At 56.9% G+C, this 21311-nt stretch overlaps 1 protein-coding gene and 1 long non-coding RNA gene across 6 annotated transcripts; one reads left to right on the top strand and one right to left on the bottom strand.

Moving 5' to 3' along the window:
• Positions 1-56: 56 nt before the first annotated feature.
• MAD2L2 (mitotic arrest deficient 2 like 2) lies at positions 57-4834 on the bottom strand. Of its 5 annotated transcripts, XM_037045223.1 has the most exons (10): positions 4694-4834; positions 4492-4588; positions 4227-4278; positions 4019-4137; positions 3014-3085; positions 2493-2593; positions 1608-1702; positions 1217-1290; positions 654-746; positions 57-406 (listed from the first exon to the last, which is right to left on the bottom strand). In XM_037045223.1, the coding sequence occupies exons 3-10, from the start codon at positions 4264-4266 to the stop codon at positions 365-367; spliced, it is 636 nt and encodes a 211-aa protein (XP_036901118.1). In that variant the 5' UTR covers positions 4267-4278; positions 4492-4588; positions 4694-4834; the 3' UTR covers positions 57-364. The 5 variants fall into 5 exon arrangements, with proteins under 5 accessions (XP_036901118.1, XP_036901120.1, XP_036901117.1 ...); XM_037045225.1 differs by lacking the exon at positions 4492-4588 and having other exon boundaries at positions 4704-4834; XM_037045222.1 differs by having other exon boundaries at positions 4227-4527; positions 4694-4833.
• Positions 4835-4889: 55 nt separating this feature from the next.
• LOC118986347 (uncharacterized) lies at positions 4890-21287 on the top strand. Its single transcript, XR_005066350.1, has 3 exons — positions 4890-5060; positions 7077-7818; positions 21277-21287. It is a non-coding gene; the product is annotated as an uncharacterized LOC118986347 (long non-coding RNA).
• The last annotated feature ends 24 nt before the right edge of the window (positions 21288-21311 follow it).

Genomic DNA, 21311 nt, shown 5'->3' with positions numbered 1-21311 from the left:
TAGTGGCCCTTGTCCCAGGTGCATTTGGCTGCATCTGTCCCTCCCACTACAGGTAGTGAGAGCCCAGGTCGGCCCTTGGGGCCCTTTATTAAAACAACTCACAGCACAGTATTTGAGACAGCATTTGCCGGCGAAACCCCAGGAGGCAGAGGAAGCAGGTCCTACGCCCTTCCTGCCCTTCTGGGCGGGGGGTCCCTCCATGAAGACGGCCAGCCCTGAGCAGCCCCTCGCTGCAGGGCGGGCAACCAGTCCGTAGAGGCAGTAAGAGCACTTGGAGTCGGGGGTGGGGGGGCTGCAGCGCTGCCCAAGGCTGAGGCCCCCGGAGTCCAACAGCTGTGGCATCTGCAGTGGGGCAGACACACCCTCAGCTGCTTTTATGAGCTCGTTCTTCCACGTAGAGCTGCATCTAATGGACAGGAACAAACAGCCACGTCAGCTGGACGGCCACATCGGGGCACCTGTGTGGTGGGCCCACAGGCCCCCGGCAGGCGGCTCTCTGCCAAGGGTCTGGTTGGATGGCGACAGCCAGACAGGAAGGAAAGGGGGGGATGGGAGGGACATTACACCAGCACTCCCTGGAAACGCCCCCCTGGCCTTGTCCATAAGGCCTCAGCACACCCTAAATAAAGCTACCCGGTCCTCACACAGCTCACCTTTAAAATGTCCGACGTCATGGTTTTTAGGGGTATCAGCCGGGGGTCATGCATGTGGACATCCTGCTCATCTGCCAGGATCCAGGGGAAGTCCTGGGGAGGGAGTCAAGGGGGGGTGGGTAAAGGGAGCTGGAACCTGGACTGCCTTCCCTTTGGTCCCCCCACCAGACTTTGGGGAGCATCAGAATCGCCAGGGAGGCGCAGAGTGCCAGGCTCCTCCACAGGGCAGGACAGGTCTGTAGGTCAGAGCTGGGCTGGGAACCCAAGTAACTTAAGCCCTAAGCACCAGTTCTGAAACTAGTGGGCAAGGACCCCCTCCTCTCTGGAGAACCCCCACCAAGCCAGCAGCCCCAGCATCCGGCCCCACCCCTCCCTCGGTGCTGACAATCACAAGGCCCATAGCCACACAGTTAACACACAAAGGGAGCCCCCTGGGTGCCAGGGACTGTCACAAGCCATGTGATTACTGTGGCTATGGGCAGCACCCCTGGCCCACTGGAAGTGTGGTATCTCCTTCTTAGAGCCTCCCAGCTGTCCCCCTGCCCAGACCAGTGTCATCTCACCTTGATGACCTGGATCTTCTCCATGTTTCGAGTGGCAGCTTCCCTCGTGTGCACCAAGACTGTGAAAGTACAGCCTGAAGAGGCAAGCGTTTGGTCACACCCCAGCCACACGGTGCCCGCCACTCGGCTTAGTCTCTTCCCACCTCCCTAGCTAGCTCAGCGGCCCCACGGATCAGAGTGGAAACCAAATGTTAAGACACAGTCAGCAGGCAGATGGAAGCCAGGGTTGTGTCAACCAGGGAAGCTTCCTGGAGGAAGTAGGCTTTCAAAGGAGTTCTCAATGGCAGGAAGGGACGAGGCTCAGTGCAGCCAAACAGGGACTTGAGAACACAGACCAACCCAAGGTAGCCATGGAAACACCCAGGGAAAAGGTAGTAGGAGGGGAGCACACCTGGTGGGTTGTGGTCCAGGACAGCATCACACACGCTGATCTTCAGGATGAAGGCTCGGAGCAGCTGCTCCACATGAGACAGCAGGGAGTCTGAGCTGGAAAGGAAGGCCTCCCATCACATGGGCGCCCCCTCCCGCCAGCATGCAGTCAGCCCGGGAAGCAAACCAGGGGGTCCAGGGCCCCTCTAGTCCCCCGCTAGTCCTCCTGACTTCTAAGAGCCTGGCTACCTATCATCTGGGAAGTTTAAAACCAACACAGAGCCCCATCCCGGACCTGGTAAGTCAGGATGAAGGGAAGGGAGGAAGGGATTCCCTACAAGTGGTTCCTGTAGTATCAGTTCCTGATATCCCCCCCACCCCCACCCTGGACTGGGGACCAAGACCCGGAGCCTGAAGGGAAAGGGCTTGCCCAAGGCCGTACTAGGACAGGGATGGATTTTATTGTCCTGATCTCACCACCAGAAGCCAGCAGCCGACCAGCCAACATTCCTGCCCAAGGTCAACTTCTTTTTTTTCCAACTTCTAATTGACTAGGGACTGTACCACTTGACTGGGAAGTCAACACACTTGGTCCATGGCCTGGCTCTGCCACCATGTGGGAGACCCTGAGCAGTTCATGGTACATCTCTAGGCCTCAGTTTCTCCATCTCTTTAAGATGAGGCTGGGACTAGCCATTCATTCACCAGTGCTGTGGTTTTCCAGGTATGACACTGGAGGATCCCCATGTAACCTGTGTGATGTCCCGAGACTGCTTGACAGCCCGCCTGTTAGGTTGGCACGTCTTGCATTTTTCCGAGGTACTAGGAGCTGCCTTAAAGGGGTGAGGGAAGGGCATTCCTAGGGACTTCATACCATTAGCAGGGGGATGGTGGGATGGCCACTCACCTGATAGACAGCAGCGGAGGCTGGGTGATTTCAAAGACAAACTTCTCTACTGGACGGTGTTCTTTGTCCAAAATGACCACCACCACTTTCTCCACATCATTCTGCAAGGACAGAATCCCCTACTCCAGAAGTGGGTGCCCCACCCACCACCACCCCCGCCCTGCCCAAGGAAGGAATGGAAAGGGCACACTCACGGTCCTGCTCAGCCTCTAGGCCGAGGGTCCCCGAGAGCCCAGAGAAGTCTGAGAAGTTCAAGTAGGCACTCCCAGACATGAGTGGTATGGGCTGAGGGGAGAGACCTCTGGACTCCTTAGGGGTCCTAGGACATCTCGGAGAGCAGGACAAAACAGGAGGAGGGAATCCTAAGGGGCCAAGCCCAGGCAGAACTTGGGGGTGGGAGTGAGAACAGAACCCTCCCAGGGAGGGCTCACTCATAGAACCATCCACAAGTCAGCTCCTGGGCCCAGCATCACCCCATCCCACATTGGGGATAAGGTGGGTTGGGGGGGCAGTGGCCTCACCTTCTCCAGGAGTGGCTTGACACAGTGCAGTGTGTCCTGGATGTACTGGTTCAGCTCCGGGTGGCAGGACATCTGCACACGATGCCGTGATGGCTGGTGAGGCCCCCAGCACCAGTGGGGAACACCCACCATCCCCTCCAGGAGCCTAGGCCCTGTGTGCCTTTGAAGAGGCCCAGCAGTTCCCTGGAGCTTCCCACCAAAGAGACCAACTTCCAATCATGGGGCTAAGAATTCTGAGTTATCCACATTAGAGGATGAATTACAGGATAAGAATTTAGTCTCAACGTTAGCACTTAGCATTAATGTAGGGTCCTTTGGTTCCTTCAGAGTCTGAAAAACCCCTAAATTGCTTGTGTTTGGGTATATGGGCATTTTTCCAGAGAAGGGATCCAGAAATGGAATCAGTTTTCAAAAGTTAAGAATCTGGAACTAAGGAGCTGTGTGGCCTCAGCCAAATTACTTCTCTGAGCTTTAATAAACTTTACCCATGAAGATCTCCAAGAAAAAGCGAGAATTAAATAAGAGACTTCTCTAGTGGGTACTCAGTAAGTGCTGTTCTCTTTTCCTTTCCCTCTACACCCTTTAAGCTTCCAGTATTCAGTCATTTATTCTAATGTTTACCGAGTGTCTTCCAAGGGGCAGGCACTTCTAGAGACCCTTTTAACCTGCAATTAGGGTAAGTGAGGGCAGGAAGAAGGTGCCTGAGGTTTACAGGAATCCTGTTCCCAAACCAACCCTTGACCTTAAAGTATAATCATGCCCCAAGGCAACTCGAATCTGAAGGCCTGGTCCCTAACTTCTGGAGGGGCTGGAAGGAGCTGAACCACGGCAATGAGGGGTGGGAGTGGCTACCAGTAAGTAGCTGCAAGGACCTGGGAGGCAAGACCCCCGCTGCTGCAGAAAGGAGGCTGGGCCTGAAGGTGGAACAGAATTTTAAAATCCTCTCTCTACCCACTCTGTAATTAGGATGTGACCCAGTGGCTTCAAGCCGCTGTGGGGACTCACCTGGACGGGCACGTTGTACTTCTTTCGCTTCTGGAAAATGCCCACCGGGTAGACCTCGCGCACGTAGAGGATTAGGTGCACAGCCACCTCCAGGAACTCGCAGAGCACGTCAGCCACTACTGCGAGGGGGCAGAACCCGGTATGCTCTGGGAAACCCGCCGGCCCAGGCCCTCCCTCGCCCCCAGGTAGGCAGGTCCAGCATCCCTACCTTGGCCAAAGTTGAGGTCCTGTCGCGTGAGCGTAGTCATTTTTCCCGCCTACTAGGGGTGGGACAGAAGGGGGGGGTGTCGTTCCAAAGGTCCAGTCAGCCACAGGGCCCGCCGGCCTCAACAGCTCCTCCCCTCCGCTTGCGGGGAATAGGGCAGGACTCCCCAGAACACAGAATCAGAGCAGCTGCAACGACCCCCCACACTGGCGTCACAGCTCGGGGCATCAGCTGCCTCTGGGTCAGCCTGCTTTCACTGGCACTTCACCAAATGTCTCGTGGCGGGTGGTAGGAAACGCCAGAGCTGTGCGGGCAAAAAGGACCGCAGAAGTAACCGCAGGATGCGTTGGGCGGGGAGGGGAAAGCTAGACACGCGCGGGAGGAGAAACTCGGTCAGAATAAGGCTCCACCCTCTCCATGGCCCGACCCCTTCCCGGAGGGAATCCCGCCCCTCTCCCCTCCCCTGGTACCGGCTCTGGCCTCGGTTGCCAGCCGGAGGCCTGGCCCCCGCGCGGGGAACCACGGACTCAGCCACTTGCACCTCCAGCTCAATCCGCGCGGCCCAGGCGCCGCCTCGTGACGTCCGTGGCGCCGCGGCGGGTCTAGAGCGCTCTCCGAGCCACGCCCACTCCCCCCCGCGGCCGGAGCGGGGGCGGAAGAGGCGGGGCCAGCCTCGGGGCTGGAGAGCCCCCGGGCCCGAATGGGATAATACTGCGGCAACCGCGTGGTTTCAATTTTGAGTGGGCGCGATAGAAGGTAACTTTGGCCTCCGCCTCAGATCCCTACGAATCTTCTTCTCCAGGACATTTCTCTCACTTTAGAAGGCGCGGTAAGGCGGTGGGTACGTGCTGCTGGTACGAACTAGATGGAGGTCACAGCTGGGAACTCTAGACAGCGACATCTACTGCTAGTTCCGAAATCGCAGTTCCCGGGCTCAGTTGCCCAACCGAAAGCGAATCCGCCGATTCCTGGGCGGGGAGAGGGGCGGACGAGGCTGCACCTGGGAGGCCGCCACCCCCTCCCGGAACTTATACAGCTTGGCTTTACCTCCCAAGAAGAAAAAAACCTCCCTGGCCCACTCATCAAAACAATAGCTGGCCTTCATGGAGGTTCATCCGTGTGCCAGATGCTGCACTGTGTGTACATGGATCATATCACTAAATTCTCAAAACAATTCTACAGGAGTTACTTTCATTGTCCCCGTTTTACAAATGAGCCAACCAGGTGCAGAGGGTAGAGTAAAACGTCACACAACGATTGGAGGAGGGGCTCGAAGAAATGTGTTCTGCCCCTCCAGTTTACAGCTCTGGAATCACCCCCTCCCCACCCCCCATTGACTCCTGAAAGGTACTAATGTTAAAATCGTTACTAACATGGCCTGAGCACTTATTGTATGCCAAGCGCTGATTTCTTTAATTCCCTCATTAGCCCTAGGAGCTAAATGCCCATTACACAGCCCCACTTACAGATGGTAAAGCAGGCACAGCGATGTTTTTAATTTGCCGAAATGGCACGTTTGGAATACAAACCCAGTTCTGATTTCTATTCAGACTTCAACTTACTTTCAGCCCCTTTACTTTACGGGTGGGGAAATTAAGATCAGAGAAATGGCTGTGGAGGCAGGAAAAACCAAGTCAGAACTAGAAGCCCAGGGACCTTGTCTCTGACCTCTGAGAGCTTGTCAGAAGTCTCACCCATCTGTGGGGACACATCCAGCCATGAATGTGGGAGACTCTTTACCCCAGAGGCCTTCAAATCTTCATTTACGCACTTCCGATGGGGTGGGGACAGAGGAGAGAATGTGTAGCTTGGCCCATTAAGTCAGGAATGCCAGCAGAGCAGGTCTCAAAAGGAGTCCTTGCAAATCTGCATCTGAATCCCTGGGGAGCCCATTAAATACTGGAAACCCTTGGCCTCCCAGACCTACCAGTTCAGCCAGAGTGCCCAGCATGGTACTGGCCCTTTAACAGCTCCCCAGGGGCCCTGATGCCCCCCAAAAGTATGGGGATCACCACAACTGTTTTGGGCTGCAGCACTTAACCCAAAGGGGTGGGTGATTTATTTCAAGAGCTGATGCACCTGGCAACGCATTTGGGGCACAGCAACTCTTCTTGAGACATGGAGATCCAGTCCCCACCATGCCATGCGTGGGGGACTACTTTCACACAGAGCCAGCCAAGTGGCTCATTGACTTGTAGAAGGTGTCCCCTGGCTCCAGATTTAATCATTGTGATACTTTGGCCACTAGGGAAATGAGGGTCCTTCTTTGCCTCTTTCTGGAGGCTACTCAAGTAGCTTTTTCATTGGTGACAGGAAGTGGCAGTTTTAGGGAGGCAATTCCTTGTAAAAGGTCCCCAGGGCATAGTGTGAGCATCATGGGGCTTGTGCCAGGCCCCCCTTCCATGGGCCCGCAGCCCCAGCCCTCTGCCCTAAGACACAGTGCAAGCCACCCAAAGGTCTCCTAACACACAGCTCAAGAACTCCAGAGAAACCCTGAAAGACATACAACCCGACACTTCACATTTCCCCACCTGGGGAACTGAGGTCCCCGTTAGACCCTGGGGAACCCACCTTGTCAAAACCCAAAGAGAAAAGTGCCTAGGTGTGGGGCTTTGTATTCAGGGTCAGCCATATGCAGAGGAAAGCAGGCCGGAGACAGATGAGGGATTCGAAGTGATCTGACCCCTAACCCCAAAGGGGCCCCTTCTCATTCCTAAAATGAAAAGGCTGGATGGATGTTCCTTAAACCTCTGGTGGCCTTGGGTCCTCTGTAGACCCTTGGGGAGGGGAGGGGCAAGAGCAGGGAGCTGCAGGGGCGGACTGTGAAAATTCATCTGTCACTTCCATCCACAGGGCTCTGCGGCACCTGGCTTTTCATATCTTAATCACATCAGCATGATGGATGGTTGAGGGACTCAGATGACAGTATGGGGTTAACTTATTACATTTTTGAATACCCATTTGTTGGGAGACTGTTTCTGTTTTTCAAAGTCATTTGCATATTTTTCACCACAACAACACTATGTAGGAGGGTGTCTGAGAGGGAAGGATGGATGTTCAGGAGGAGGAAGAGCTTATTTGCCAACTGGAGCAGGTCCCCAAGGTTCTGCAATGGGACAGAGACAAACCCATTCCCGAGGGACATTTATATTGAAACTGAAGAGAAGGCAAGATGCAACAACATCTTGCAGAGAAAGGCCTTGCAAAGACGAAGGTCTGCATGGGCAAACGAGGGCTCCTGGGGTCCACTGAGCAAGCACACGGCGAGTGAACTGGGGAAGACAACAGCATCCAGACCCTGTGGTGCTTTCAAAGCCCCACTCCCATACCCACCAGGCTGATCACAGGCTGAGTCATGGATCCTACCCTTGCCAGAGGTTCCTAGGACACCAGACACGGGGTGGGAGACTCACAGAATCAACCACATACAGCCTGGGGACAATCCCACAGGTACCCCAATGCTCAGGAACCCATCCAGTTGGAACAACCCCTAAGCAGAGACACAGCCTCATTCATTCTTTTAGTTCAGCCCCTCACCCAGGGCCTGGCCAAACCCAGGTTCTCCATGTGTGTTAAATGAGTGAAGGCAAGAACAGTGGCAGACGGTGGCTCATTGCCACTTGCCTGACTCACACCCTACCAGTCTGGATGAGGAGCAAAGACCCCGGATTGCAGTGAGTCGGCACGGTGTGCAGAAAAGAGCTGCTTTAGAAAAGGAGCGAGGGGTGTGGGTGCTCACTGCGGCGTCCCCACTCCCACCAGGCTGCTCATGCAGCCAACCTGCCATTTTTCACCCACCGCTGCTGCTGCACCGGCTGTTTGGCCCTTCGCTCTCCAAACCTCAGTTTTCTCATCTGTAAACTGGGATAGTAGTGGTACAAATTCCACTGAGTTGAGTAGAAATAAATGAAGTAACGCTTGTAAAAATTTGAGGTGTACAACGCCTAGCACACAAATGCTCAATAAATGGCTGTTACGACAATGATATTAAAATCGGCACATGCTGTCTAAGCCTCTAGAGCAAATACTCTGGACCAGGCAGCATGCTTTTCAAAACCCCACCCAAAACATCTTAGCTGTGTGCCCTCCCACCCCATTTTCACTTCCCCGGGCAGCAGGCAGCCCCCAAGGTGCCCTAACGGAGGACATGTGTCTTCACGGCCCGAGATGCCCAACCAGGGGCCACAGCAGACAGGCAGTTCCACTCCTCCCTCGTCCGGCCTTCTGGTGTGAGGCCTGGCCTGCACAGCTGTCCCAGACCCCAGGGTCCGCTGCTGACCTCTGACCCAGGAAAAGGTCTGGGACACTGGGCACTCCCCATACTTCAGCCAGGGCTGAACTTCTTCCTCTCTTCTTAAGCTTTGAACTTCTGCCCAAATTCACAGAGACTTTAGGAGTGTCCAGGCCCTCTGAAGGCATCCCGGGTAACAGGGTAAAACCCCTTGATCCAGCTCAACTTTTAAAAAACAACTGCTTTGTTGAGATGCAACTCATGAAGTTCATCCTTTTAAAGTGTGCACATCAGTGGTTTAGAGTCCCAGAGTTGTGCACCAACCACCACGGTCTGATTCCAGGGCATTTTCATCACTCTAAATAGAAGGAACTCCACACACATCAGCAGTCACTCTCCAGTCTCCCTTCCCCCAGCCCTGGCCATCACTGGTCTACTTTCTGTCTCTATGGGCTTGCCTATTCTGAATATTTCCTGTGAACTCAATCACCTAATTCATATGTGGTCTTTTACATCTGGCTTTCAGGCCTTAGCATGTTTTCAAGATTCACCCAGATGTGAGGTGCGTTGGTACTTCATTCCTTTTTATGGCCAAATGATAACCCGTTGTATGACTATACCACATTTTGTCATTCCTACTTTGGCGACTCAACTACCACACTTTACAGGTGGGGAAACTGAGGCCCGGAGTCACCCTAGCCTGGATGGGCTAGGAGTCCGGGCCTCCCCTAACACCCACCTTTCCCCACTGTCTCGCCCTGAGGACAGAGAGTCTGAGCATGGCCCACGGTTGGCTGCCGGTGAGCATTCGAGCCCAAGTCCCTAGTACTTTGCTTCTGGACAGTGAATGCTGGACCGCAGCTTCCTCCTTGGGAAGGAGAAAAGAATCACGACCACTGTGCCCCTCCCAGGCCCAAGTCACTGTCTCCTCTGCCACTGTCCCTAACTGGTCCCCCTGCTCCTGTGCCTGTCCTATCCTGGTGTGTCCTCGGCTTTAGGAGACAGTGAGTTGCTGTGAAAACCCAAGTCATGTCACGTCTCTGCATGGCTCAGGACCCTCCTCTAATGGCTCCCCTCTCACTCCAACTACAAGTCCACGTCCTCAGTGTGGCCTGTGCGGCCCCCCTGGTCCACCCCCTCTCCGATGTCAGGGCTGTCTGCGCCAGCCTCCAAGCCGCTGGACTTCCCCAGACACCAAGCACTCTCCTGCCGCAGGCCTCCGACCGCCTCTCCTGTCCAAGTCGCTCTTCTCTCGGCCACCTGGCTCTTCGCCTCATTTTCTTCGCTTTCTTTCCTTTAAAATTTTTTTTGTTGTCTTAATCAATTCACTACCTCATTTTCCTTTCTTTTTTGGTCATTGTTCTTAGTCATTTCACTGCCTCATTTTCTTTGCTGAAGAAACTTCCTCACCAGAGGCCTTTTCGGAGAATCTTAGGGAAAACGACTCTTCCCCTTCAATGTTTTCTCTCCTTCATGCGCTCTCTTACTTTTTCATAGCACTAATCACCACTTGGCATATTACAAAGATATCTGTTCACTGTCTCCTTCACTAGAACGTAAGCTCCATGAGAGCAGGGAGTCCCTTGATGTTGTTCATTACTGTAGCCCCGGTACCCAGAACAGGCTGACACATAGTAGGTGCTCAACAGCACCTACTTATCCCTTATCCCTTACTTGTGGGATAAGGGATTTAAACCTTCCAGGAAATAAGCAGCCTCCCCCCTTAGGCCAGTCCACCAGGAAGCCCATCAAGTTGATAACATCACAGTGACAACAGCAGCTGGTTTTTCTAGATCATTTCCTGTGGGTCCAGAACCTTGGGAAAAGCATCTCCTTACCCAGGTCACCGTACTTAACCCCTGAACCCTGAGAGTTAGGGATAGTAATGAGCTCAGAGAGCTTAAGCCACTGGCCCCAAGACAAGGGCGATGGCATCAGAAGAGGAGCCCGAAGCATTCGGTCCGACTACAAAGCAGAGCTGTTAAACCTCTGAGCCATAATTTGCCATATTCCGCAGAAAGAAAAAAAAAAAAACCAAAGCAGTCGAAACGGAAAGACTGCCGCTTCCCCCGCGCCCGTCCCACCCCATCACGCTTTGATCTTTTCAGCGCCTGTGGCCCCGATGACCCTGCCGTGAGTTATGGGGGCAGCGGGACCCATTACACAGCATTCCCGGACTCCCAGGGTCCGCGACACGCAGCGCCCCGAGCGGTGATGGATGAGCCAGTCCTCGGCCACTGGCTTTGTCCCGTCAGGGCCGGGCTGCAGACTTTGGATGGGGCGTGGCGAGGGGCCGAAGATGTGTGTGTGTGTGTGTGTGTGTGTGTGTGTGTGGCGGGGGGGGGGGCGGCGGATAGGTAGGATTGTCCTGCTTCCTTCAGAGGGTGGGGGAGGCGGCGCCCAGGAATCTCACCAGGTAGCGCTTTGAAGGCCCCATACCCCTTCAGGCAAGAGCGAGTTCTCCTAGAATCCGCCCCATACACTCTTCATGTACTTTCCGGGGCTACAAAGGCTCAGCGGTGCTGGGTCCCGCCTCCCTCGCACCGGGCGTTTCTTCTGTCCTATTTGACAGCCTAGGCGGAATAATCCTTTTGGGGACCCGCCGGCCCCTACCCAGCCAGACGCCGCCGCAGCAGCTGAGTGTTCAGCTCCGATTCATTGTTGGGGTCCGCCAGGGACCCCCTGCCGTGGCCCTTTGTCACCGCTCCCGGTGGAGCTACTCCAAATGCGCCACCGCCTCCCAGGCCCCGCCCGTCCCACGCGCCTCGGGCCGCGCCAAGGCGGCTCCTTACGCACCGGGAGGAGTGGGCCCGCCTCGCCCGGTGCCCGCACCGCCGCCCGGCTGCGCCCGCCTTTGTCTGCCTCCTTTGTCTGCCCCAAGCCCTCACCGCGGCTGCGGCGGCTAGGCCTCTGGAGAGCGGGCCGGGAACGCCGAGGGCAGCTGGCGAGGGCGCGCCAGCCGGGAGCGCGCGGGGCTGGTCTGGCCGGGGGCTGCCCCTCCACGGGGGGCCTCGGAGCCGACTCCCCACCGCCCCTCCTCCGCCCCCTCCCGTTGCTCCCGCCCTCTTCACGCTCATCCGCCTCCGCCCCTCCCCTCCAGCCCCGCGCCGCCTGGGCACATTCTCTTGACACTCGCGCACTTCTCCGCGCGGTTCCCGCTCAGCCGCTTGTTTGTCGGCTGGCTGCGTTCGGCTCCCCCAGGCTCTCGGCCCCCGCCCAGCTGGCCGGACAGGTAAGGCATGGTGGTGGCCCGCCCCTGGCTCCGCCCTCCGGCCTCACCTGGCTGCGCGCCGGGACAAAGGTGGGCTACCTGGCGCGCTCAGGGGCGGCGCTCAGGGGCGGCGTGCGCCTCAGATTTGGGCTAGAGGTGAGGGTGCTGCTTTCTTCCCTGCCCTCCCGGCTGTCCGACGCGTGGGTCTGTCCGTCTGCCGCCTCCGCTCCCTGCCGCGTCTCGCCTCTGCTCTTGGCTCTGCTCCGGGTCCTTCATCCACCCACCTCCTGCTGGTCACTCACTTTTCCACGCTTTGATACTCAGCGTCGCGCGCGCCCTCGCCGCCCTCGCCTGGTCGCGGCTGTCGCCCACTCTCTTCCTTGGCACTAGCCTTCTCCTTCCGGGACTGGTCTCTCTTTGTCTCTCTGTCTCTGATTCGGCGGGTGGTCTCTCAGGCCGAGGACCCCAATCTACTACCGTTCGAAGAATCTTCGAAGACTCCCCTGAGCCCCGACGGAGCTGGCAGGTATACCCTCCTGCCTGTTTTGAGGCTGCCCAAGAGGCTGAGTGTGTTGCAGGGAGAGGGGACTCTGGGTGTGACCCCCGCCCCCCGAGAACATCAGGTTCGGTCTCGAGCTCTCCCGTCCGCCCGGGCCATACCGCGCCCTAGCCACCCCGACGACGGCGTTAAGCTCCCTCCTCCCGTACCCGCGCACCCGCGCTCCCGGGTGCTGGCTTCCCTCCAACTGCGGGCTGGGGTCTCAGCCTCCCGCAGGCACCGAGGTTTGAGACCAGAGGGCTCTTGGGTTTCCCGCCAAGTCCTCTTGCCTTCCTCTACTGGGTGCGCCGCCAGCCTTGCCTGGTCTCTGAAGCCCAGTGCCCTCCTCCACGCTGCCCACCTCCAAACCTCGTGGCACGCAAGAACGTGCCCATGTCCTGGTTTAGTACCATCCCTCTGGGGTCAGGCAGACATGTTCTGGGAGTGACTTGGACAAAGGAACGCACTTCTCTGAGCCTCAGTGTCCCCTTCACAAAACGGGAATAATAATAGCACCGACATATAGGGATGTGTGTGGAATCAGCGGGAGGAAAAAAAAAAAAAAGCTTGCTGGATACCAGCACAGTACACAGCAGAGGCGGTGAGGGAGTCTGCAGCCCCTGGGTGGCATGGGGATGGGGCCTCGGCGGAGAGGGGGAAATGGATCAGAAATTGAACATTAGAGAAACCGGGGAGTGCCCCCTCCCGCACCACTGTTGCCCCACCCACCCATACAGGCATTGCCTTCTTACCCTGTTCTCTCTTTCTGTCCCTCTTCCCCTGTTTGTCCTAAAACCAGAGTTTAAAAGTCAGGGTGAAAAGGGCCCCTGCTTTCAAAAATGAGATCAGCGGAGCTGCCCGCCTTGCCAACAGCAGGTCATTTATCACCAGGTGTCCGGGGGACCCACCCCCAATTCTGAGCCCATGCCTCTCACTGATTGCTTTTTCCCATGACACTACCTCGCAAGCCATTTGCTTTCCTCTGGGGGAATCATTTTGCTGGACCCTGGACCTGCCGTGTGGTCGCCCAAACCCTCCGATCGTCTGTGTCATCCTAACAGGTGACACCCACCCCACCTGTCCACCGGCATGTGGGCTAAGTGGCCTAATGAGAACAACTTTGGAGAAGGTGGCTAGTCCTGCCTGGGATCTCCGGGCTGAGTTCCTGTCACACCCAGGGCTGACACCTGGAGCCTCTCTCCCTTTAGAGAGGCCAGGATAGGACTGGGGACCCCTGTGCACCCCGTTCAGCCTGCAGCTCGTGATCTGGCAGACAGGCCAACTCTGGCCACCTGGAGCCTTTCTCCATCTCTGTCCCCTGCCTCCCGGGACGGCAGCCATCCTAGGGAAAGCCAACTGAGCAGCCCCTGCAACCTCTAAGAACCGCCCTCGTGGCTTCCTTGCCCCTCATCCCCCCACCCCCCCACCCCCAGTGAAAATGATGGCACCTTCTCTGTCTTCCTCACCATTCAATCTAAACCCCCCATGGCTTCCTAATGCCACTAAATTAACTGCCTGCCACCAGCACGCCCCATCCACAGCTGGGATTTCAGCCATGATAAAGGACAAATCTCCATGCCCTGACTCCCTCTTAGATTTGGCTGGGGCTCTTTCCTCCGTCTGGAATCTCTTCCCTCCTCTGTGCTCAGTGGAAGGCTGCCCATCCTTGCAGGCTGAGGTCAGATGCCCCTCCTGCTACCCTTTGCCTCCCTGTGTCTCATGGTCCTCACTTCCCTGGGCGGGGCTGGCTTCCACCCCGCCTGTGGTCCCAAGTCCCTGACCGACGTAGGTGCTCTGCACACACCTGTTCTGTTGAATGGGATCCTCAGTCAAGGAGACGGAATGAACTGAAAATTGCAGGCCATAAGTTACCCCTAGGTGCCACTGGGTCCCACTGTCCAGGCCAGGGGCAGAGTCAGTCCTGTAGCCAAGGACCGTGGCTGGGGAGGTTGGAGGGGGAACAATCTGCCTGGAGAAGCCCCATGCATCCCCCTGGAAGGTGAGCAGGATGTGTGTACCTGATCAGAGTGGAGGAAACAGACTCGCCAGGGATGGGAGGACCAAAAGTCAGCAGGGTGGGTTTCCCCAGCTGATTTGCTCAGCAACTCTGTGACCCAGAAGGAGCCCCCCCCCCACTTGTCTCAGCCAGGACTGAGGCAAGGCTGGGATCTGCATCCAGCCTTTCCAGATGCCACAGGCCGGGAGAGCAGAAGCAGAGAGGGGTCCTGGGCATGTTCCCAAGTGGGGCATCATGGGAGCACCCCTGTTCTGACCCTGACAGTTGAGACCTGCCTCTCTTGCTGCTCCAGGCCCTCTGCTTGTCCTGCCCCACCCCTTCCTCTCAAGTGGACACAAGGGGGTGGCTGAAGACTCACCACTGGAGGCCCTGTCCCCCCTGCCCCCAGGGCCCAGCTTCAGCAGCCCCCACACTGCAACACCATGGCCTGGCCTTGATGGCCTGTACCCACCCCAGAGGGATGTGGCGTTATGAGCGATGATGCCTCTGCCTGACCTAGAGCAGCTGGGATGAACTGTAGAACCCACAAGTTTTTAGGGGTCCTCTCTGTGCCCCCAGAATGCATCGCTGCTGACAGCCATGGTATCTGCACCAGTATCAGTCACTGACTGTAGCATGAGTGGTCAAGACCTTGCCTTTGGAGTCAAATGGCCATGGGTTCAAACCCCAGTTGTACCACTTACCCTACTGTGTAACTTTGGGCAAATCTCCCAAATCTTTGTCCCAATGTTGGGCCATTATTGCCGTTATTATGTGAAAAATATTGCCCACTTCAGAGGGTCAAATTAGATCATGCATATAGAGCTCTAGGACCAGCTTCATAAATGCCCAGTGCATGAACCCCAAACAAACACTCACCTTTCATATGTGGGACCAAAGCCCAGAGAGGTTAGTGGACTGGCCTAGGGTCACACAGCTGTTAAGTGCAGGGAGCCAGGACTACTCATACCCAGGCTTGCCTGACTCCAGGTGTCTCTCTACTCCATGCTGGCTCTGCCAGAGCCCACAGCAGGCACTTTTGTCTCTCGATGATTGAGTGATGGGTCTGGCTGGACAGCAAGTGGTGGTAAATGGTCTGGGCACCAAGATCATGAAGTTTGGGGAGCAGGGGCGGGAGGGTTGCCTAGGAGGACAGGAGCACCTGTAACCAGGAGTTGGGGGTGGGGTACTGGCAGAGGAGCACCCCCTCCCCAATACCCCTGCACAGGGCTCTCAGAGGCCTTGTGGGGGCAGGAATTCCCAAGGCTGCTGTTGGAAACAATGAAAGCAGATGGCACTGCTCCTGCAGGGAAGCCAAACCTCGTTGGCCAAGACAATGGCCCCTTCCAGCCTGGCCTTGGCCTGGCCTGGCCTGCCCCGTGGAAGCCATCGATCACTGCACCACAGATAGAAGATGGGACCACCTGTGCTTGCCCTGCACACGCAGGCACAAATGCATGCCCTCCCACTCTTTCCCCTCCTCAGTTGCTGCCTATTGCATCCTTACTGGGTAACAAGTCATTTACCTTCCCCTCCTTCATCCTCACCCCCACTGGCATTCTACAGGAGAGGACACTGAGGCTCAGAGAGGTTGACCACTTGCCCAGGGACACACAGCTCTTTCTACTGAGCTTGGTAGGGCTCCCCCATGGCTCAGCTTCGTGGCTTTGGGCTGACGTCTGTGTGTTGGAATCAGTAGGAGTTATGGCGGTGCTTCAGTCCTTCATTAGACCTGTGGCCTCTGCCAGGTCAGAGTGGACACCTGGAGGGCCGAGACTGTGTCTTTGCCTATAGGTTAGCAGCTCCGTCCGGCAAAGAGTTTGTTTTCCCAACATTGCAGGGACTTCCCAGGCCGGAGCTGTGTCTCTCCTGTCAGACTGGGAATTCTGTCCCTAAGGCAGCAGCTGGAACTCAACCTTTAGACCTGAGGCTTCCTGGGACAAGGGCCACTCTTCCTGCCTATACAGAGAGTACTCCAAGGCAAGAGTTCGAGCTCCCTGTCACACTGGGTCCCCCTCCTCGAGAGCCAGGGCTCGTCATCCCCAGTCAGACCGGTGATGTCCAGGAGCAGGGACTCTGTGTCCCCCTTCAGATTGGAGCAAGGTCCCTTGCATGGCTCCCAGAGAGTCTCAGCAAGTGGTGACCACCTGGCGTCACTCTGCCCAGCGGTCTCCATGGCAAAGAAGCACCTGCTGCTCCACAGGTTGGGAGGCGGAGTTCCGTGCCGGAGGCCAGGTGGGATCGACGGTGTGTGGCGGAGTAGGTGGGGCTCTGGCTGTTCTGAGACCTAAAGGGAGCAGACAGGCCCCTTCCTGTTGGACAGGGGACACTGCAGGGCTCAGAGCCGCAGGGAGGCAGGAGATGGGTAAGGAGCTGGCCGGCGAGCACCTCCCAGAGCAGCTCTTTCCAGTCTCGCCCACCACAGTGAGCTCCTCCTCGCCACCTTTCACCCCACTTACCCTTCCTGTTCCCATCCTTCCCCAGAACCACCCCTGCACAGCATGCAAGGACTGACTTCCTAAATAGTCAAAATCTCATGGCGGGTGAAGGATCCCATTTCCCAGGCGGTGAAATGGTGACTCGTGAAACGCGATGGTGTGAGAGATGGTGACAGGGGTTAAAGGGACAAAGTCTAGTCCCAAACTGCCTCGGGAGTAGCCCAGTCCATGTATTCAGAATCCACCCCCTTCCCCATCCCTGACTCTCAAGGGGAATATAGATATTCTGATTGAACAAGCAAAACTGCACACTTTGCGGCCCCTGGGGGGATCAGCTCCCGCTAAAGAAGACAGCAGTCTGCTCCCAGTGGCCAGGAGCTCTAAGATCCCCCAATTCGAGTCCCAGGTTTGCGGAGCTGCCTGCAGGGTAGCCCCACTGGTCTAAGTGGATGGGGACCAGAGGACAGCCGCCTGCATTCTCCAGTTCCAGCTGTCCTGGGAAGAGTCAGGCCAGTCAATTTCAAGTTAGTGCGCCCATAAAATCTTCAGGGACACTTGGGAACACACCATCAGAGATCCCTGCCTCTAACAAGATCTGTCCTCAGCGGTGCTGTGTCGGAGTTCGGAGCAGACAGTCGCGGCCCCCCGGGGTCCCAGGCTGGCAGTGCCCAGGTCTGAGAGGGGGGGTGACAGTCCAGGAGTGGCTTGTCTGCTGTGTGTCTTGCAGCTTTGTCCACTGAAGAGTTTTATGCCACCGGAGCACTAGTGATCAGGTTTGTTCTGACCACGACCTGGAGAACATTTTGGTGAAAAGCAGGGACGAGGCAGAAGAGTGTAGGGGGCTGTTCATTACCTGAAACATGCAGGGAACTTGGAGAGAGTTTTGTCACGAAGGGGCCACCCACACGGAGGCCAGTCCTGCCTGAGGCGGCTGCTCGAAGGGCAGAATTCAGCCCTTAGTGTCCGGACTCCCCAGAGGGGAAGGTGTGAGGTGCCCACCTATGCCCAGCAGGCCAAGAAACCCCAGGCCCATTTCCCCAGGAGCCAGGAGGGCTTGTCCCCTGGGCCCAGATTGTGTCCGAGTAAGGCGATGTGGTTGGGGCGAGTTCAGCATGTGCTTCCCCACCTGGGTTTTNGAGGCCAGTCCTGCCTGAGGCGGCTGCTCGAAGGGCAGAATTCAGCCCTTAGTGTCCGGACTCCCCAGAGGGGAAGGTGTGAGGTGCCCACCTATGCCCAGCAGGCCAAGAAACCCCAGGCCCATTTCCCCAGGAGCCAGGAGGGCTTGTCCCCTGGGCCCAGATTGTGTCCGAGTAAGGTGATGTGTTTGGGGCGAGTTCAGCATGTGCTTCCCCACCTGGGTTTTCTCAATGGACCAAGATGTCCCTGGACATGTTTCTTGGCCTTTCAGGGGTCAGAGTCCCTTCCCATCCAAAGTTTGCTGAGGTGACTGCCTTCAAGTTTCCTGTGAGCGGAAGGGGTTTAGGGTGTTTCTATGGGGAGGGTCATTTTAAGATCTGAGCCGAGACCAGAGCAATGCCAAGAATTAGGGTCCCTCCCCATCCAGTCTCCCACCCCGACCTGAGCACCCTTCCTCCCTCTCTGAAGCTCCCGCCGAAGACAGAAGGGCCCCAGTCATCCTGAAGATTCCCTGTGCTGGTCTCGGGGTGCCCATCCGAGCAGCTCGGCAGGTTAGGGTCACATCTGTGCCACAGAGTCAGACACAGTTATAAAGCTGGACAGAGCAGGCAGGGGACCTCCAAAAGTGAGTGGGGGTGATAGCCCTGAAAGTGTTGGTTGTTATTATGTGTTGTGTTTTGAACTGATTTTTCTAGAGAGAGAGGAAGGGAATGAGAGAGAGAGAGAGTGAAACATCGATTTGTTGTTCCACGTACTGATGCATTCATTGGCTGATCCTTGTATGTGCCCTGACAGGGAATCGAACCCACAACCTTGGTGTATCAGGACGATGCTCTAACCAACCAAGCTACCTGGCCAGGGTTTGCTTTATCTTTTAACATTTACAAATAGGTCCTCTGAACTCGTGCTGCCTCAAAACATGTCCCTCGTCCCTGGGGACTCCCTCTGGATCCTGGAGGATTATCTGTCATCCTTCCCCATGGGGGCAGGGGCTGTCAGCTGGACAGACTGACAGATGGAGGAGTCTTGTCCCTGTGGATCCTGAATCCCCACCTCCCTGGGCAGACCCTCTCGCCCGACGATCCAGCGATCTTCTCCCCCTGCCCCCCACCCCAATGGTCTCAGCAGTACAGACGGTTTTCCAGGCAATCCCAATACATGAGGCCCACAGAGGCACGGCCGCTGAGCAGGGTAGCACCGCCCCCCCCCCCCCCCCCCCCCCCGGCCCCCCCCCCCCCCCCCCGGGTCCCCCCCCCCCCCCCCCCCCGCACGGTGGATCCCTCCCCTGCATCGTGAGTTTCCCCACTGGCTGCACACACAGCTTCCCCTCTCACCGTCAGACTCCTTAGCCTCCTCTACCTGAAGGTGCTGCACGACCCCTGCTATGCCCCCAATTTACAGCCTTGCCCTGTTTCAAAGTAAGTTGATGAGAAAAAGGAAGCTGTCCCTCAGCGACATGAAAGGATGCAAGGGACGTCGGCCTCTACCGGGCGCCGGTTGTTCGTGCCCGGAAAACCCTGAAGCTTACGTGTGAATAAGTAGCTGCCAATGGCAGCTGTTCTTTAAAGGGCCCACCTCGTGTCCGAGGGACACGCTTCCGTGACTCAGGGGAACCCCAAGCCATGACGGGGCGGCGCCTGTGTGAAAACTGGTGGAGAACACCTCGGAGACTGTCTGTGGTTTTTACTCTAGTGTACATAATAGTGGAAAAAGATTTTTAAAAAGTCAGGTTAGAATCAAATGCTTACAGAGCCTCTGACACATCTGTACCGAGTGAGTCCCTTTCAGGCAGGAGGAGGGGACTAAGGGTCCAGGTGGGGGTCAGTGGGCCAAGTTCGCCCAGTGGGTGGCTGCCTGGCTCACAGCCTGGAATGAGCACCGCTCGCTCACCCTGCACCTGCTGAGATCCCTTGACCCAGCATTCTTATCAAATGCCCCTCGGCCAGCTCTACCCACCCCCCAAATCACCTCCCTCCTGCCACAGGCCACCGTGCCGCGGGTGGGCTGATCAGCAAGGCAAGATTGCCTGGTGGCTGCCCAGCTCTGCAGTTGGCTACCAGGCAGGAGCCCCCCCCATGCCCCCCCCCAATGCAAGGCTGTTGGTGGGGGGACTCAGGAATCAAAGCAGGCTCCAGGCTGGATTAACTGCCTTCATTTGCATGTGATGCAGCTTCCTGGCAGCCTTCTGGATGGAGACAGCTTTGCAGCCCCACTCTGCACAGGATAAGACCCAGAGAGAAGCCCCTTTTCCCTCCTTGGTTCTGGTGCCCTGCTGGGTGCCAACTGCGCTCTCCCTGAGGACAGGACCTGCGTGGGACACAGGTGACCCCTGAGGTAGTGCCTTGCACAGGTGATGGAGAGCAAGGGCTGCGCCTGTGCAGAGAGATCCCCTGCCTTGAGTGGCTTTGCCACTCACCAGTCATGTCACCTTGGACTTGTGGCTTACCCTCTCCGTGCCTCAGAGTCCTCATTTTGAAAACGTGGGAAACGACCCGCCCTGCAGGGCAGTTGAGAGGATGTGATAAGAGGCGAGAAACAGCCTGGGCTTCGCTGCAGCGCAGGGAGTGGCCCTCCTGTCCTCAAGATTGCTTTTGTTTGGCTTTGCTTTTAATGAGTCCCTATTAGACCTGAGTTGTGAGAGCGCCATCTCTGGGTTGTGGGTGGTCCTGAGGTCTCTTGACACCTCTTGTCAGGACAAACCCAAGCTACTGATTGTCCCCCATCTGGGAGGTGAGAGAAATGAGACCCAGCCCCAGAAGAGCAGGCTTTGTGAGCAAGCCACAGGCAGAACCCTCTGTGGCCAACTGGAGGTGGGGGAGGGGTGCCTGCCGCCCCCTTTTTGCCTGGATGCTTGACGCTTTGTGATTCAGCCTCCCACCGCCTTCCAGAGCAACAGAACCGACTGGAGCTCTTCCTTACGGTGGCTCCTTTGCACGGTTCCGTAGCAGCCCACATTGCCAGCGTGGCTCTCTGCCAGGCTGGCATCTCGGCTGCTGGGCTGAGCCAAGATCTGCGTGCACGCCCTGTGGGCTGGGAGAGAGTTCCAGGCAATTGTCAGGACAAAGCGGTGCCAGGTCCCCCAGCGATCACTCCGGCCCCTCCCCCCATGCACACGCCCCGAGAATATATTCATTATCCTGTGCTCAGGTGTCAGTTTGATTGCGCCCCATCCACCTCCATTCCGATCCATGGTCTTCAGTGCCTATTTGCAGGGCCCTGTAGATCCGATAGGACCAGAGGGAAAAATGGGACAGAGCCCCCAAGGATCTTCCCTTTTAGTCAGGGGCTTTACAAAAAAAAGCAGATCACCCAGCAGGAAATGGCTCGAGGGGCCTTGAAGAACTGGTAGGAGCACAGAGGAGGCAGCATAGCCAACTGGAGGGCTGAACGAGGCTTCCTGAGAGAGAGGACATGTGGGATGGGGCCAGAAGATGGCAGGGTTTGGACAGAGAGAGGTGGGGGGGAGGTGGGAGGGTGCCCCAGGCAGAGGGAACAACCTAAGGGGGAATAGAAACAGGAAAGATGGGGTGTGTTGGG

The sequence above is a fragment of the Sturnira hondurensis genome, unplaced genomic scaffold (assembly GCF_014824575.4).
Source record: "Sturnira hondurensis isolate 20B ecotype Veracruz unplaced genomic scaffold, ASM1482457v3 Scaffold0004257, whole genome shotgun sequence".
Lineage (NCBI taxonomy): Eukaryota > Metazoa > Chordata > Mammalia > Chiroptera > Phyllostomidae > Sturnira > Sturnira hondurensis.
The sequence above is the reverse complement of the archived record's forward strand: the minus strand, read 5'-3'. Positions and strand labels throughout refer to the sequence as shown.

Bases quoted from the DNA above. Each gene is read 5' to 3' on its own strand.
- MAD2L2 (XM_037045223.1), bottom strand. From the start codon at position 4,266: ATGACTACGCTCACGCGACAGGACCTCAACTTTGGCCAAG. The intron at 4,138-4,226 runs GTAGGGATGCTG...GCCCCCTCGCAG, and splicing joins GGACCTCAACTTTGGCCAAG to TAGTGGCTGACGTGCTCTGC. The intron at 1,703-2,492 runs GTGAGTGGCCAT...CTTCCTTTCCAG, and splicing joins CCTCCGCTGCTGTCTATCAG to CTCAGACTCCCTGCTGTCTC.